The sequence below is a fragment of the Eschrichtius robustus genome, chromosome 1 (genome assembly GCF_028021215.1).
Source record: "Eschrichtius robustus isolate mEscRob2 chromosome 1, mEscRob2.pri, whole genome shotgun sequence".
NCBI lineage: Eukaryota > Metazoa > Chordata > Mammalia > Artiodactyla > Eschrichtiidae > Eschrichtius > Eschrichtius robustus.
The window spans coordinates 68,746,536-68,766,010 of NC_090824.1; the positions used below are offsets into that span (position 1 = coordinate 68,746,536).

Sequence of the window (19,475 nt, forward strand, 5' to 3'; positions counted from 1 at the left end):
TACGATGAAAATATATATATATAATGGTAAATTTTGCATTACAAGCCAGCCACCTAAAAGTTGACTCCCTTTCTTGATATCCAGACACAATATATGTATTGCCATTAGCAGTCAATGGAGATGCTTCAACTTATTATTTCTTCCACAAAATTTTGAACTACTTAAACCAGGGTCAATCTGAGCTAATTAGTGCCACACAGAAAAAGTAACATTACACTCCAGTTCTGATGGATGGTATAGGCAAACAATTTTTACCAGGAATGATCTGATCATTTCTGAGTTCTCAAAGTCTAATAGGTTAAATTTGGTTGTGGCCCCATTGATCTAAATGTCAGCCAGTGATACCTATTCACAGGAGGGTGGATTGTTACATCTGGTCTTATTGAAGTAATATCGGTGCATTTATTCCTCTGACAGTATATGTTAGCTTTATTTGGTTCTAGGTTATTATCAATGTGCATTTCTAAAATTTTACAGATGAAATTTCCCCCAAAAATGCTACCTCCTAAAAGATAACCACTAGAGTATGAGCCTATTTAAATTGTAGGCTTTTTGCCAACGGAACATGAAATAGGGATACATTCACATGCAACAACCAAAGGATCTCCATCCTCATGTTAGATCAGGAGGGCTCTCACATGGTGTAACACAGCCCTCACCTGTTGACTTCACAGTAGAGGCACCTCTGCCATCATTGAAGTTTAAAAATACAGCACAAGGGAAGACAGGGGAGGACAAATTAGAAGGTGCAAGTTTGTGGCAGTTCATACTTAGCTTAATGTAGCCTCCTTTAGGTGAAAGACAAAAGGAAATGTTCTTTTCTGCCACTTACTTTAAATTTCCAGTTATCAAACTAAAGAGAGAATTTAGGAGAGATAGCTGAGTTTACTGTATCAATTTGGGTATTATCTTTCGCAAGTCTTTTTATAATCATCTGCTCTCTACACGATGACTTTTCAGCATCTAGCAAGGTACTGTTAAACGCTGTGTCCCCTTCATAAGGCATTAGGTGATTGTGACTTCTAGGACCAGTAAATGAAGCATAAATTGTAAGAGACTGTGTTTAGAAAATTCATAAGATGGTGTGTTTATCCCTCAATCCGGGAATGAGAATCAACAAAGCCGTTGCCATGGTGCTGTGCCTCCGAGAAAGGCACCTCTCTTCCCCACCCCCACCGCTGTGCACCACTGTGCTGTGGTATATTCTTCTGTCTGCTCTGCATGCTATTTAGAATTTAGATCCTGGATTCTTCACTTTGAAGTTTCTTTCTTTCTGTCCCAGTATAACCTAAATCACTTAGTTGTTTGATAGAAAAGTAGTCAGAAGTTCCCACATTAAGGCTGAATCCTCCTAAATAACCTGTTGAAAAGATACATTGATTCTAATTTTTCTCTTTCCTACCTCTCATATGTTTGAGTATAATAATCCTGAAGGTAGAAGAAGGGGAACACATGACATTAATTTATCACAGCTAAATATATAGAATGAATTTGCAATGCTAGATTTACAATAAAGCAAAACTATTAGAATCAAAGATTATAAGTACAAATTAAATATTCCTTAATACAAATCCAAAAAGAGTAACATAAAATAGAAGGTATGCATAAACTAAAAATTTTAATTAAATGTTTTTATAAAATATTGCTGCTTTTATAAAATCCTTTGCTTTAGTGGCTAGTTTCCATTAATTACATAAGAATTCTCTTTGCAATTTGAGTCAGGAGAATTTTTGTCTTGATCTCCAAATGGCATTTCCTCCCAGTCTTCGAAACAACTTATATTCACCCCATGGATATGTCATCAATCTGTAATGTGTGAATAGACACTATTCTTTCCTATATTTGACCAAATGTTTCATTTCCTGAAAATTAAATTACTTAAATGCAACAAACAGATGGCCAAAAAGTCCTGTAGTAGCTTACTCTGCCATGAAATTTATTATCCAAATCCCTGAGATAGGCCTGAGAAGTTAGCAAAAATTCTTTCTGAACTCTACTATTCCACAGTTGATGGTACAGTCATCGAACCATTTTTAAGTTAACTAAGTTACTTTAGACTTCAGAAGGAAAATGTTGAAAAGCTATTTCATATTTTATATAAAAAATTAAAATTGTGAACAAGTCACATCAACTACTTTGGTTAAAGCTCATCTTAGAGTTGATCTTAAGGTATTAAAAAGATAATATGAATTATACATGATAGAAAATAGTGACTTTAATTTTTTTTTCTATCTCTAGTCTTCAAATATTATCTTCTCTAGGCTAAATAAATGCTTCTCATCAGTATAGTAGAGAGAATTTGGATGATGAAGGCATGATTCTTTATATTCCATTTTCTTTTGTTATTGTCAAATGTAAAAACAAGTTTGGTCATTTGGTTCAGTGCAAAAAAATACGGGTCTTGAGTAGGCATCTATGATGGCCTTGTCTCAACCATACATAATAAACCCAAAAAAATATCAACTTATTGTATATCAGCTATACAGAAAAAATAAAGTCATTTTGCTATTGGAAAGATTTTTCAGCTACCATTCAATGTATTCTTTAGCAAACCTATAAAACATAAAGGTTTTGGTAAAAGAGCAAGGACCAATTGCAATGAACATATGAGTTTAAACTTTTCTAAGACATATTTTTTTTTTACCAGTTGTGTATACATGACCTTTAGTTCAATGCATTCATTGACTATACTTTTTTCTAAAATATATACCTAACTATATTCAAAGTCCTTTATCGAGAAATAGAAAAATTTTCCCTTATCCTTTTCATAAAGATGCTGTTAAAGGACAGTTGTACAGTCCTTCAGAGTCTACAGGGAACATGGCACAAAATAGTTGACAGTAAACAATCTCATTAATCCATTGCATACTTTTGGCCTAGAACATTTTGGGAATATACCAATTAGATAAGCACATGTTAAAGTCCTACCTTCTAAATAGGGGTTCCTCAAGTCATCTTGTTGAGTGGTGGAAAGGAAAAAGGAGTATACTGACTGAAGGACTTAAGTACCTCTAGGAACTCATATGCTTAGAAAAATACAAGTAGAGGCCCATGAGGGTTGACATTGTGCATATATGCAAATAATTTAGGTAGGAGAGATTCCTGGTCATCTTCTGACTCTCCCCCCAACCTTCACAGCCTACGACAAGGGCAGCAGAAGCAGCAGGCTGAGCCACTACCACACCACTTTTGTCCTCCCCTGCCCTCCTTGGGTCCTGGAGGTCTCAGTCCCTTAACTTCTGTCTTCTCCTTTACGCTCTAGGTTTTCCTCTGTCTATACACAAGGGACCTTCTTGCTTTGCTGCCTACTTCTGTTGGTCTGCTCCTTTCCTATTCATTGTTCCTACTCCCCACCTAGACAAGGCCTTGGACAATTAAGGAAGCCAAACTCCCAAGAACACTGCTTAAGTGCTTAAAGTTAGAGTAAACAGAAGAAAGAATCAGTTAAGAAGATACTCGGAAGAGGAGGGTATACTTATCACATCTCATAGTGGACTTGTCCCAGGAGAATCATGACTCTGGCAGGACTCTCATGTCATCCTTAAAGCTTCTTCTGTGATCACTGATTGAAAAGAGGACAGCTGAGATGCTTGGATACCCAGAGGCTGGTGGTCTGTCTAGTTGTTGTGACTCCTCTATCAGGGATGGGGATATAAGAGAAAAGAAATGAGACAGGCTGGGCACAGGTTAAGATATGGACGATGCCGTCACTGGTCTTCCATACTGCGTATCGAACAGATATATGGAGTCATTAATTAGAGTTTCCCACCTAAGGATCTGGCTCTCCCACAGTGGTCAAAGCCAGCCAGCTATCTGGTCCTATTGGTAGGCAGTCGGGACAAAGAAATTTAAGAGTAATGACAGCGTGAGCTTTGTTAATCCCACCGTTGTTCCATGTACTTGAGCTCTGACCAGGAGAGAATAACTCTGGGGGCCTAGTCTATCTGAAGTAGCCAGATTTGACAGTTTCAAGAATAATCACTCCAGCCCTCGAGAGGTGAAAGGCCATTGGGTAGGTGTGCAGGCATCTCTCAGACCACATTCAGTACCTTGCTATTCCATGACCACATTATACTGCATGATTGGGCACCAAGGCCTCAGAATCAGAAAGACCCATCAGATGTCTGAGGTGGAGATCAAAATTGCCAAAGTAGTGGAAGGGCACCCTGAGAGACAGGTTATCATCACGGGAGCTACTGCCAACCAGAGCCGTAGCTCCATGTTGAGTTGATGCCAGGCTCTCTATGCCGACGAGTAGCATGGAAGACAATGGCAGTGCAGATCCACCCACATCCCCTCTGCTGCTCACCACCCAGCATCTGTCTGTGAGGTCTGAAGAGTGAACCATTTCAGGTTTCCAATAATTTGTGGAATTTTCATTTTACATTCAATTTTATTGCTCGCTGAGATTTTTTTTTCCCTAGAATAAAGGATGCAGTTTCTTCTGCCTGTTCAGCTGTTAGCACATTAAAGTTAGTCCCTATTTTTTTCTTTTGGTAGTTTTTATTCATGATGATTTTTTCCCCTGTTTTTCGTTGAAATATAAGTGGAATATGTAATAGTTCTTTTAATGTTAGGATTTTTTGTTGTCATGTGCAGAAAAAAATATTAAAAGTCAAATGATCAAAGGCTTTTGTTGATGACCCCAGACCAACATTCAGACTTAAGCATCATGACAAGGGCCCATCTAATGTTAAAAGTAACTTTACTTGACATGTGTGACAACCTGTCAAGCCAAATTCAGCCTATCAGTATTGGCCATTACTTTATTGTGGAAATATTTATTGAGTGCTTGAGAACCGTGCAGCAGTACCACATAGCATGGTGTCCTGAACAAAACAGGGCTCAATAATCACTTCTTTTCTGTTTTCATGGGGATCTTTACTCCATGTAAGAGCTTCTGTAGCAAACTAGAGCAGCCTCCAAGAGCAGAGCAGTGCCAAAAGGTTTTGACTAATGTGCTTCATCAGTGCAGTCAGATGCACTCCATGAACATACTTCATCTTGTCTACCTTAAATTTCTACGAAGTGTGTAGAGATGGCCTAGTAAACTTATTTAGGACAGTATGCTTAATATTGGAGATGATCCTAAGAAATTACAGATTTCTCAGTATGGTATTCTAATTAAAACCTAATTAGCAATTCACTGTGCTGGAACTTGGATTTGTAGCATAGAAAAAAAAAAATTTCACTATGCACAGAAAGTAAAGATGTATTTTTTGGAGACATTAGAATTTCAAAAATATAAGGCAGCACATGTGGAATTTAGAGGTGTTAAAAATCTTAAGTGTGGGTTTCTCCATAGCTTTAAACTTGAACAGTTTTGTATAATCAGTGAGCTTGCCAAACAGTATCAAAAAACTCATTTTCTTCAAGTGCTTTATTTATCTTTAATAGAACCTTCATCACCCTGGTGTTGTAAATTTGGAGTGTATGTTTGAGACGCCTGAAAGAGTGTTTGTTGTTATGGAAAAACTCCATGGAGACATGCTGGAGATGATCTTGTCAAGTGAAAAGGGCAGGTTGCCAGAGCACATAACGAAGTTTTTAATTACTCAGGTAAGAAATCAATTAGAGTCAGAAAAAAAAAAGGTAATATCTAATATCAAATGTTATCACTGTTTAACTAGAGCTTTCTACCCTTGTTGTTTAGTCCCTACCTCCACAGTCTAAACTACACTTTAAAAAAAAGTTGCAGTGGCTTATTGTAGTCTCTAATTTATATCTGTAGCATCCAGAGTTCAGGATACGTACCAAATGAATAATGTGTGTGCAGGCCCATGTATTAAAACTACTCATGAAATTTTAAAATGCACAGTGACTGAGTCCTGATTCTTTGAAAATATTCAAGAATATGTATCCTTGTTAGATATCACTGAATTCTTTTATCTATACCTGTTGTGGTTGCTCTATGGATACCATAATATGATACTTTTTCCATTAAAGTTTCCTTAGAAACCTGCTGTGTTAGTCTAGCTCATTTCAGGGACTGGAGTATAAAGAAACTCAACCATTCATTTTGAGTTTTCTCTTGACCCTCTAAATTTATGTCCTAGTAGAAAACATTTTGAAATAAACTTTTAGACTAAAATAAAATGATTTTGATGATTTTTTCCTTTATAGATACTTGTAGCTTTGCGTCATCTACACTTTAAAAATATTGTTCACTGTGACCTCAAACCAGAAAACGTGTTGCTAGCATCAGCTGATCCTTTCCCTCAGGCAAGTATGAAAGCCTCTCAGCAAAAAGCCAGGCCACAGCATCACTGGTTCCCCTGCAGCATTCTGTCACCCTTTCTCCTCAAAACCTTTGTTTCAAGTTTCACCTGTCTGTTTTCATCCATTTGTTACCCTTCTTATATTGTGGGGACTGCAGCTTTGTCGCTGTGCATCTCAGTTCAGCCTTCCTTAATAATGCACACAGAGCCTCTCATTCTGCTTCTGCTTCTGTCGTGTGGACATCCTGGAGAACTGGCAGCACGAGGTCAATGCTGGGAGCACTGGCCTAAGAGGGAGACGCTTAAAGAGTCCCAGGGATGCTACCAGCTCTGTAATGTTAGGCAAGATATGGCAGTTCGGTGTTGTTCTCAGGGGCAAGGAAAAAAGTTTCTTCTTTTCCTCAACTCAGAGGATGCAAGACAACTGGATCTCTTCCCAGGAACTGTCATATCTGAAGGGACCTGACTGAGGTGGCTCTTCTGCCTTGGCTCCCTGATACCCTCAGGTCCTGGCTAGGTGTCCGTGCAGAGCTAATTTGGAGGATTATTGTGGATGGCATGATGCGTCCTTGTGCTTATCCTTCAACCTGTACTTATAATAAGCCCTTGAGTTAAATCCATCAGTTTGCATGATGTTTTCCTGCCTGGTAAAACAATATTACCCACTTCTGTGTATACACATTTTCACATTTATCTCTGGTTTTACGGAGGAGGGAAGGAGAATGTTTAGATGATATTTTTATGAATAAAAGCATACTTTTGTATCAGTACATAAACCACTATCTTCAAGTACATAAAATGGAAAATAGCTAGTCTACCATGAGAAATCCATATAATATATGTAAAATATTATAGTTGTTTTTTAGCGGATGTGGACTAAGACACACAATTTGTGACCTTACTGTATCTCCAAACCATTATTATCAACAGGTGAAACTTTGTGATTTTGGTTTTGCCCGGATCATTGGAGAGAAGTCTTTCCGGAGGTCAGTGGTGGGTACCCCAGCTTACCTGGCTCCTGAGGTTCTAAGGAACAAGGGCTATAATCGCTCTCTAGACATGTGGTCTGTTGGGGTCATCATCTATGTAAGCCTAAGTGGCACATTCCCATTTAATGAAGATGAGGACATACATGACCAAATCCAGAATGCAGCTTTCATGTATCCACCAAATCCCTGGAAGGAAATCTCTCATGAAGGTAATATCTTCCATTCAAAAGTGATAATGATTTCATCATTGTGTTATATTATTAGTTCAGTTGTTAATTTTTAAATTGATAAATGCTTATTGCAAATTGCCCACTAAGGCAGGGGCACAAATTTGTTGAGGTGGGTGGAGAAGTAAAGGAAATGGAGACAAAAATATCTACTGGTAAAAAGTATATATATTATAGAGAAATTGAGAAATACACATTAAAAGGTAACTGAAATAAAGAGAAACTGTTAATATTTGGTGTATTTCCTTAGAATTTATAAATGTTTACACATTGATATAATGGTAATACTTGATCTTTACTAACAGTAATCTTTTATTTACTATATGCCTATTTCTATATTAAGCACTTTTAACTTATTATGGACACAAGAACCTTATGATATTGATATTTTAATTGTCACATTACATATATTAGTATACCACATTCTTTGTATACTGTTTTCCTTTATGTGACATTAGAGCATGTATAATATTTTATACATATTCCCTGCTATTATATTTTTAGGTTATTTCTATTTGTTCAGTGTTAGATAACCTTTATGTATAATTTCTTATATGTATCTCTGATGCTTTTTTTTAGGATAGATTACCTTGGCAGTGTTGCATTATTTAAAATTAAATTCTTCTTAATAAATGTTTCCTTCTTAAAGGAAGAGTGATAGATAGTTTTAAAAGAAGTGGTGGGGCGGTCAGGGCAGCGAAAATGGCTCACTGCATGCTTCAGAAAGCAGTTCCTCATGAACGTGCTTTGGAGTTTATTTAAATCTCACACACACACACACACAAAACCTGAAGACAGGTTTAGCTATTATATCTATATTTCAAGTGAGAACACTGAATCAAAAGAAGTGAACCACCTGCCAAAATCACAAAGCTAGTGAGTGGCAGAGCCAGAATTTATACCCAGATGTTCTGAGCATACATTCTGTAACCACTGGTCCTGCTTCCTTTTTAGTTTTCAGGCAACATCTAGTTCTAAGTTTGTTGAGATTTTTCACCACTTAAAGAGGCAAATACATTCATAGATAAACATCTATTTGATACCTGTTATTGCACGTGGTGGTGCAGAAATTGGAAAAGAGCATGTATAAACTGCTTGGACAATTAGTTCTTAGACTACATTCATATTAAATGTCACGATCCATCTATTATCAGAGCTTTGAGTTACTATTGGCAGCAACCTTTTTAAAAAAATTTTATTGACGTATAGTTGATTTACAATGTTGTGTTAATTTCTTCTGTACAGCAAAGTGACTCAGCTATACATATATATATATACACATTATATATCTATATATATCACATTATATATATATATATGTTTTTATATTCTTTTCCATTATGGTTTGTCACAGGATATTGAATATAGTTCCCTGTGCTATACAGTAGGACCTTATTGTTTATCCATCCTATATATAATTGTCTGCCTCTGCTAATCCAAAACGCCCATTCCTTCCCTCCCCTCCCCTCCTTGGCAACTACAAGTCTGTTCTCTATATCTGTGAGTCTGTTTTTGTCTTGTAGATATGTTGATTTGTATCGTATTTTAGATTCCACATATAAGTGATATCATATGGTATTTGTCTTTCTCTGTCTGACTTACTTCACTTAGTATGATCATCTCTAGGTCCATCCATGTTGCTGCAAATGGCATTATTGCATTGTTTTTGATGGCTGAGTAACATTCCATTGTACATATATACCACATCTTCTTTATCCGTTCCTCTGTCAATGGCCATTTAAGTTGCTTCCATATCTTGGCTATTGTAAATAGTGCTGCTATGAACATAGGGGTGCGTGTATCTTTTTGAATTATAGTTTTATCTGGGTGTATGCCCAGGAGTGGGATTGCTGGATCATATGCAACTCTATTTTTGGTATTTTGAGGAACCTCCACAGTGTTTTCCATAGTGGCTGCACCAATTTACATTCCCACCAACAGTGTAGGAGGGTTCCCTTTTGTCCACACCTTCGCCAGCATTTATTATTTGGAGACTTTTTGATGATGGCCATTCTGACTGGTGTGAGGTGATACCTCATTGTAGTTTTGATTTTGTCAACAACCTTTAACATCATTTAATTAGTTGTAAATCATAGCTAGGTGGATATATTTTAAAGGAATCTGTGACCTTAAAAAGAACTACCATGTAGCCAAAGGACTAATGAAATATTTAGGATAATTCAATAGGGCAAAAAAGGGAAGTGTGATTCTTTTTCTCAGCCAGGTGGCAGAAAGGAGAGAATTATCAAATAACCTTGTGACCTAACCTTGTCAGGGAACATTACCTTTAAATACAGTTAAAGGTATGTTTGATACCTATAATCTAGAAATCCAGTAGGATAGCTTGATGTTGTTACCACAGTGCAAATCTGAAATATCTCTAAAGCCAGTCATACATTTTCGTGTTATGCAAGAATAGGACATTAGGAAAACAGCCTTCACATTAAAAACTTTTTTTCTTGGAGTAGTAGAGTACTTTTTCTTGAAGTAGTGGAACAAATGATGCCCACCCTCTGGTATCATGGAAATATGCTGGCCTTCTGTGGAGATAGAAGCTATAGATTGTGAATGTTTAATTATCACTAGTAATAGAAACCAGAGGCATAGATATCAATAGCTCAAGAAACTCTTGTTGGGAAACCACAATATACATGCATAAGTAATATGAAAGTAAAGGGCAAAACATAAAATGTCCTTCAAGTTTTCATAAAATGTCCTTGAAAGTTTGTTGGGGAGATGAGTTATATGAACTTGGGAAAATGATCATTTATTTCCTTGAATTGTTAGCTTGGTATAAAATCAGGGTCTCCAAGTTCAGAGGAGGGAGAATCACTGTGGACTTGACTAGTCAGAATTGCATTTTCGGGGGAGATGGAACTTAGGCCAGTCCCTGAAGAATGAAAAGGAAGAGATACAGCGTTTTACAAAGAGGGAATTACATGGGATTATTCAAGAGGCATTTATATTTGACCAGAAAGAACACATTTTACTTGGCTATAGATATGTCTAAGCACTAAAAATTTCCTGCCACTCAGACAAAGTGATGTGGAAACCAGCTCAGGTAGAATCTCCTTCTTCTAAATGACTCAAGCATCAGTTTGGGAATTAACTGGCCTCTCTTCTCAGTATCTTTTTCTAGCTCATCCTTGCCTTTGAGGCACAGGAGTTGTACTATTTGCTCAATGAAGCTCAGATGGCAAATGAGTTAACCTACCTGCTGGTGTACGAACAGAAGTATTATTGAATATAAAGAAAAGCTAATTAAATTATGTCATAATATTAGCTGAGGTGTTACAAAAGTAATTACCGGCCCAGATTCTATTCCACTGTCTTGTTGGGAACAAATAGTTTCCTGATTAGATATTATCACAGGGCCGGTACCAAATAATTTTAAGCACATAGGATCTGATGAATACACGAGCAAACTAGTATCGGGCAAAGGGTGGTCACAACTGAAATTAGTGAATTTTCAGTCTCAGGATACTATAAACCACACCAGAACCACTAAAATGCCAGATGCAAGGAAGTAAAAATCTAGGAACCTCAGTGACTCTAAATCAGAGGTAAGGATCAGCAGTGAAGCAGTTTGTGGTGTTGCACTTCCTGCCATTCTCATTAGCCATCACTTACCTTTTCTGAGCTTCAGTTTCTCATCTGTAAAACAGGGTAATGATTCCTGCCCATATAATGAAGTTGTAATAGAGACTGAAAGAGATAAAGGATGTGAAAGGCATTTATAGAACGCAGGTGTGGGGTGAGTCAAGGATTTGGATCTAGGAAAAGGATAGCAGAACACTAAGCTAAGCAGTTGCTCTGGCGAGTAACCAAGAATTGATTGTATAATTTTAGAAATTATATGCAAACTGATGTGCACATTTCCCAAGTGTTCTTCAGAAAAATTGTTAGTTGTACTTTTTTTCTTGGCATGGAAAAGCAAAAGATAAAAGAAAGTTGTAAGGTCTTTGTAACATACGTAGATGTGTCAGGAAGAGAAAATTCCTTTATCATGCTTTTTTTTCTGTTAGTGTAGACATGGACTCAGTAAAATATAATACTATATATTGGAGTGCTTGAGCTATCATTGTGCCATTTGATCCTCACAGCAATCCTCTAATAAGTAACTTGATTTAGTCTCTATGTTAGAAACCAGAAAGTTTCAATGACTTGCCTAAGGTCACACAGTAGTAGGGCTTGGACTTGAAATCATTGGTTTCTCTCCATTTTTTACAACATACATTGTTGCACACCAAAGGGTGCTTATTTCTAACGTCTTGATATTTAGCAACCTATAGGGAATTTTTTTTTTTTTCTTTTTTGGCTGTGTTGGGTCTTCATTTCTGTGCGAGGGCTTTCTCTAGTTGCGGCAAGTGGGGGCCACTCTTCATCGCGGTGCGCAGGCCTCTCACTGTCGCGGCCTCTCTTGTTGCGGAGCACCGGCTCCAGACACGCAGGCTCAGTAGTTGTGGCTCACAGGCCTAGTTGCTCCGCAGCATGTGGGATCTTCCCAGACCAGGGCTCGAACCCGTGTCCCCTGCGTTAGCAGGCAGATTCTCAACCACTGCGCCACCAGGGAAGCCCTATAGGGAATATTTTAAACTCATTAATTATTTTTGCTATTATAATATAATAAGCTGAGTATTGGCATTAGAGATATGCTTACTAATAATTTATCAGTGAGTTAATCAGGACTCTTGCATGCAAATAATAGAAACTTATCTCTAAGTTAGACAGAGATAATTTATTGACTCACACAACTGGGGAACTCCAGAAGGTGAACTCCATTCATCTGGATCCTATAGTTCAAGTGTCAAATTTCTCTCTCTCTTACCTCTGCTTTGCTTTACGATGGCTTCCTTCTCAGGTGGGCTTCTCATGTGGTACAAAGTGATCTCCCAGCAGCTCCAGGCTTACATGCTACCCATTGTACATGACTCAGAATGGAACCATAATTATCTGTCAGTAGCTGTAGAGTCTCTGAAAGGGGCACTGATTGGCTGCCCTTAAATCCTGTAATACCCTGGGAACAATCACATTGTCACGGCAGGAGCCTGGCTCTGATTGGCACTGTGGATGATGGAGAGCCCCTCCAGGTTGGAGAGAGGAAGTTCCTGCAGGGAAAAGATACTAGGCTAAAAACAAACACAAAGGCATTAACAGATGTCTGTTATAAAAATAGATTTTTTTGTGAATTAAAGCATGACTTGAAAAATGAGAAAAAATTTGGGGAAAATTTAACTTAGCAAATGTTACAGGTTAAATAGTAATAGTAAAATTAGTTAAATTTTGAAAGAAAAAAATAAGAATCACTAATCTTCTATAACCTTTGCACTGTAGCCAAGCACTACTTTACACACTTTACATATATGAACTTATTTAATTGTCCCCAACCTTTGAGTAGATACTATAATTGTTTCCATTTTAAAGATGAGGCACTGCAGACATAGAAGCTTAAGTGGCTTCCCTGGGTGGGGCTAGGGTGCAAATCCTGTCAGCCTGCTCCAAGGCAAATGCTCTTACCCACTGCATTTACAGCCACTTGATTATCCTTTCTAATGGATTTAGCCATGCTGTCACATTAAATTTTTAATATGTTTTCACTAGCTTAGAGCGAGTGTAGCAACACAATTTTTAATAATGTCTAAAAAGACAGGGAAACAGGATCATGTTGTGATAAAGACCTGAGTTGCTTCCACTCAGCATCTTGGTGACCTCATCCAAGTTACTTATTCCTTCAGGTCTCAGTTTTCTTGTCTGCAATACAGTGACACTAGTTACTAACTCACTGGATTATTTTAAGTATTAAATGAAATTGCACTGGAAAGTGGTTAGCACAATGATTGACATAACTAGATTACCAACACTATTTCCAATCACTTTACATGATCAATCGATCTCTCTGTGTATATATTTTTAGTTCTACACACACACACATACAGTTATATAATTATGTATGTAACTAAACACATATTTAATCACAGTTATATATATAACTAAATAGTTGTATAAATTATATATCGCTATACATATATAACTAAATAAAAATGCATGTATGCAATAAAACACTCCAGAATGAATCATATGATTACAAATAATTGCACAAAAGGAGACTTTAGGTAATCATGGGAAGGGAGGAGTTTGAGAACATTTCAGTTCATTCTAAGGCAGTGTGTTGTACCTTGTTTCATTTCATCATTGTGACTATCTGATGGCCATTTGACCATCCAGTTTATCCATTACTACCTGTCAGTAATTAGACATGACCTCACTCTCACCTCCAGCTTTATCTCATACTAGGTTAAGCTTAGTCCTCAGCACATAGGATGGCTATGACATTTCTCAGTTCCTTGAAAGGACTTGTTCACCTATTTTCAAATAGTTACTTGATTAGGCAGATTTACTTCATCTTATGGAACAGGCAGCCCATTGTCACTTAAACTTTTTTTAGATAATCAGATGAAACTAAAGAGAATTGCACCTTATTTGATCATGTACCAATATGCCCTTTCTTTCATTGCATTTTTAGCAATTCCAAAATAACAAGAGATAGGCCAGGTTGTCCTCCATGTTTGTCACATCTAGTACATAATAAGGGTGAATCCTGGATGGACATGGCCAAAAAACCAGAAAATTGCAACCAAGACTCAATCTATAAGTTAAGAAATAGGTAACAGGGATGTAGAGCTTAAAAACAGGAAATGGAAAAACTACGTAATAGTCAGAACACAGGAATATTTGCAAGGTAGGGGATTACTCATAATTTTGCCAAGGAACCTCCTTGATCATGGCTCGTTTTAAACTACCTGTAATTGTCTAGTTCTAAATGTATAGCAGACATTTTTTAACTTTGGCATGCCAGCAGTTAATCAGAGGAGCTAGTTAATAATGGGGATTCCCAGACTCCACCCCCATAAACTGCCATCTTGCTCTGAGACTGTAAGAAGTCCATAGAGCACACTTTCTAAAACACTGCTCGGGAGCCCTGATCCCCTGAAAGACCTGACAGCTGACAGTGCTCTAAAAAAAATTTTAGTAAGTTTCCAATATTCAAATTTAGATGAATTAAAAATTCCTCTCATTTGTAACATTTTTTTGTATCCACATCATTTTCTTTATCAGATATTTAATATCAGGACCTGTAATTTGTTCCAAATGTTGAATGTATTTCAATATAGACTTCCATGAAAATAGTAAGAAAAAAAATAAGAAAAAGCTTCTTGACAAGCTTCCTATGTCAAGATGAAAGAAGAAAAAAGAAACTCCAGGAAATGCAAAAATTTGTGTGATAAAGTTATGTGTAATAAAGAAGAAACTAACGTGTGTCATGATTTTGAGCAATTAAGGGAATATAGGAAGAGAGAATCCTTTTAACACTTGAAAATTCTCCTTTGAGTGGGCATAGGTGTAGAAATTTGATGCTACAGGTTGTAGGGTTATAGGTTATAGACTATAGGGGGTATGAGTTATAATCCTATAGTTCATAGTTATATATAAATTATTCCACATATTGCTTATTAATTTTAAATTATAGAAAACCTTTAGACCAAACATATCTGACTTCATTATAATTATGCAAAAGGATGTGTAAATAATGAAACTTCTTTCACACTGGAAAGGAGGACAGAAAAGAGGTGAAAGGAGCTGTAAGAACTGTAACTTGCACAGAGTTCATATCCGATTCTGCCGAGGTGAATGCATTGGCTTATGTATTGTGTTGGCCAAAAGGTTCGTTTGGGTTTTCCCGTAAGAGTGTACGGAAAAACCCGAATGAACTTTTTGGCCAGCCCAGTACATTCACCACATGCATGATTTAATCATAGAGTTAATCCTTTTGAATAAATGTTTTATATATATATATATATATATATATATATATCCTGCGTTGTGCACCAGGCACTGTTCTAAATTACAACAGTAGCCAGTACATTAATTTAATGTAACTAAATTAATTGCATGAAGGACAGTGAGGTAGAAAAAGCTAAAATGAAATGATTCATTGTCCTTAATGGAAGAGAATCAATGTTTTATTTTGTTTTGTTTTTAAGGTGGTTCTTCTCAAACTATGTGATAAAGGACCAGTTTTATTTTATTTTAATTTCCAAACATATGGATCAGTACTTTGTGAAATATAATAAAAATGTGACAGCAATGTCAAAATGCTGTGAAAGTTTCCAAAGACTTAGTCTCACTTTCTATACTTATCTCATTGTAAACTAATAAACATTTCACAGACTGGCATTCATCCATACTCTGAATAGCTTAAAGTTAGTGAATCAAGCATAAATGATACTGCACATATTTTTTTTTAAGGTGTAGAGGTCATCAGAAGAAATTTTTTACATAGTTAAAAGAGGTTTAATAATGAGATATTAGGTTTTATCTTTCAAGTTGAACTCTTCCTACTGATTGATTTAGATCTTTTACCAGGTGCATATGACACTTTTGTAAAAAATAATAATAAGGGACAAAAGTGCAAGAAAGTTCCAGGAATAAGTGGAGTGCAACCTTTTGTGTGACTAAAATTCTTGCACACCTGGTCTAAAAGTTGTCTATCATGTTAAATATACAAACTATATCTATGTATCTATATCTATCTATATATATACATACATATATGTATATACTATTTTATATGTGAATATTACTGAAGAGTTAGAGGGTTATAGTTCCTTTTCTATAATACCAATCCTTGCTTGGTGACTGAGCAGATGAGGAAGATGTAATCTTAAATCTCTAAACCTGCTCTGCCCGCACAAAGGAGAATTTGCAAGTGTGAAAGTCAAACTAATTCTCTTTTTCTACATTCCTTCAGTTGGTCAAGATCCTAACACATCTTAAATTACTCTACTTTATAAATGGCTTTTTTATACAGCATTTTTTTACCCAAGCGTTTATTCTTAGAAGAAGAAGAGAGATGACACAGGTAACCATGTGAGGTGGATTGTATAGCTAATAAGGTGAAATATAATTTGCTTCAGTGCAAATCATCCTACTAGGAGAATGATGGCAAACCTGCAGTGATGGGAAAGCCTCTGTTAGAGTAAAAGTACATTTCCATCATCAGATTGAATTGATGTGTTCAATTAGAGACACACGGTAAATCTGAGGAAGGTTAGTAATAGACCATGATGATCACTGGATAAATTACTATTTTTTCCTTCTGAGTTTTGATATTCCTTTATATGCCATTAGGGAGGCAAGCAGGCAGTAATCAACACGGAGGCAACCTCAGAAATTGTCTCACAAAGAGCCCACGACCCCCGCAGACAGAGATCATTTTCTGTGCTTGCAGGTGAAGTCTGAAGAAGCACCTATTCTCATCTCACCTGCTGTGTTGTCACTGCTCAGCTTCAGAGTCACATGGTTAGTTGATATAATCAAGAATTAAGATCAGACATGAAGCCTTGACATATGTGAAAAGGAAAAAAAAGAAAAGGAAATGCCCTTGCATTAAGCCTATAACTTATCTTTAGTTCAAAATTATCAACTTGGGATGGTACACCCGTGACACAGGTTTTTTTCCACTGCGCGATCCAACAGTCTCAATGGTAATATTTCTGCTGCTCCTTTCCCCTGATAAGCGCAGCTGTAGTTTATTCTTCCATTTGGTCTCAATCCTCTGCTGACATTTATGTTCAGTGCAGAATATATGGCATCCCAAGGCATAGAATGGCTATAATAATATACCACTAAATTTATCCAAGCATCTAAATTTTATTTTAAAAGCAATTTTTTTTTTTTGCCATTCAATGTGGTAAATTCAAATAAAATTGGTCACAAGTGCGTTTTTCCCCCAGAAATTGGAGATGAAAAATACAGCCAGTACAAACACAAAGCAAAGCTAAATAAAAGCCTAGCACCATTACCACATGGTATGTTTTCAAAATCCAACAGTGTTCCAGAACGCTAAACACTTAAGTTGGAAGTAGCACTTTGCCATGAAAAGGAACCAGCTGTAGGTCCCTCTTTCACTACATATTGTTCAAAACAAAAAATAACCCTATTGAAAATAAGCCTCGGGTAGATGAGACCCAGAAATCCAATGGTATGAGAAACAAAAGAAAGACAATTGTCATTTAAAAATTAAACTGTGTTTGTAACAGTTTATGAGCCTTGCAGATCCAGCAAGCCTGCTGAATATTAATGAATAGATTGATTTGTCAACATATTAGCACCACTGTCAGACATAACAGCATGGAGGAGATGCAAGGGGACTAGGCAGTGAAGTACTTAAAAATGACGGGCTGGGTACCATGAGATTCTATCATGATTGATAAACTATAGTGAATGATGTGGGTCACAACTTCCACTGGGTTTTTAACATTTTAAACAATCTCTATTTGAAATTCTAGGATTACTTGCGTTTAATTTTTTTGAAAAAGAGTATGCTTTTTGTTCAGTAATACGGAACTTTAAAATTATGAGCCAAAGACATACAATGGTTTAAATGATATCTACTTAGTTGAGTGAATTTTTAAATATATGTATGTGTGTATGTGTTTATATACATATACATACACACACATACGTATTTCAAAATCCAAATGAGTTAATATCTGAAAAGGTGTCCCACCAGGAAAGGAACCTTTGATAGCAAATAAAATATAATTAGTGAGACTTTTTTCCTGACAAATGATAATTTGTAGAGAGAAAATGATCTGAAGAAGTTTTAGCCAGAGCATTGGCATTATAAGTACTCAAAAATTGGCTGTTTATTTGTTCTCCAAACTGAAATGTTTCCTATATATCCCAATTATAAAAATAAAATTTCACTTCTGAATGTATATCCTAGTTGAGTTGAAATGTGACATCTAAATATATGTGGAGATGTCAGGATATAGGAACAACAAATGTTAAATATTCTGTAAATTTGCTTTCTTTCACAATAACAGCACAGAATAATATTTCAAAATACAGAATGTTAAAAATCTTATCCTACCCCTGTACTGCTCCACAATACCAATCCACTGAGCAATTATCCAGAATACTCTTATGTTGCTACTGTAATGGAAAATGTACAGTTTCATGAGGAGCCCTATTTCTTCTCAATTTGAGCCTAGCACAATGAACAAAATGCCTCTGGGTTTTTACCCACTGGTAGAAACAAACCCAATCCTTTTTCCAAATAAAAGCTTATCTCAGAGGTTTGAAAACAGCCATCATGTCACCCCAAGCTTTCTCTTCTCCTGGGCAGTCAGTTTTTTCTTTAACCTCCTGTTCACTCTGGTCCAGACACTCCCCTCTTTATGTTCTTTTTAAATCAAACCTCAAAACTGTTCTGACTCAAGGTTCAATGAGCCTGAGAATAACGTGAATCCACCATTCCTTCATTATAAAGAACACATTTCTTTTAGCATGGCATAAAATAACACTTGATGTATGTATAAAATGTAGACTCATGTTGAGTTTACTGTGCATTTAGGACCCTGAATTTTTTCTTATAAATGTTGTTGATAAGCCACATTTTTCAATTCTGTACTTAGACTGGTTTGGTTTTGGGGAGGTGGGTGGCTAAATAGAGGACTCTATTTCATTTGTCCCTGTTAAATGTTATCTTACCAGTACAGCTGTATATGTATCTAGTTATCTTGGAACTTATTTGTGTAATCCAGCTTGTTTGCCCTTCCTGTCGGAATCCTCTGAGGAGAAGCTATCCTGAAACCTTTCTATTGTCTTCGTTCCGGAATACTGAACAAGATGGGGCCTTCTCTATGTTTATATCCATCTATTCTGGGGCCCTTTGAACAATATTAAACCAGTTTTTAACTACTTTCAATGTTCTCATACCCCTAGTCCTTTGCTATTCAAAATGTGGTCTAAGGTTCCACCTGGGACTCTCAGGTTCCACCCCAGACCTACCTAATCAGAATCTACAGTTTAGGATCCCTAGATTATTCATATGGGTGTAAAAATCTGAGATGCACCGCTTAGCACAGCCATTCTCAACCCTAGGAGCACATATGAGAAACACCTGAGGTGCTTCTAAAACTACCGACACCTGGAGGCCCCTAATGATTTTTTTCACTTGACCTTTGGCTTGAGTA

At 36.6% G+C, this 19,475-nt stretch overlaps 1 protein-coding gene across 3 annotated transcripts in view; it reads left to right on the plus strand.

Moving 5' to 3' along the window:
- The window catches only part of PRKD1 (protein kinase D1), a 338,632-nt gene that overhangs the window by 309,540 nt on the left and 9,617 nt on the right, over positions 1-19,475 (plus strand). For all 3 annotated transcript variants that reach the window (XM_068546675.1, XM_068546694.1, XM_068546684.1), the window contains exons 14-16: positions 5,398-5,559; positions 6,124-6,222; positions 7,149-7,416. In XM_068546675.1, the coding sequence (XP_068402776.1) occupies positions 5,398-5,559; positions 6,124-6,222; positions 7,149-7,416 (529 nt within the window). The remainder of the gene's footprint in view (positions 1-5,397; positions 5,560-6,123; positions 6,223-7,148; positions 7,417-19,475) is intronic.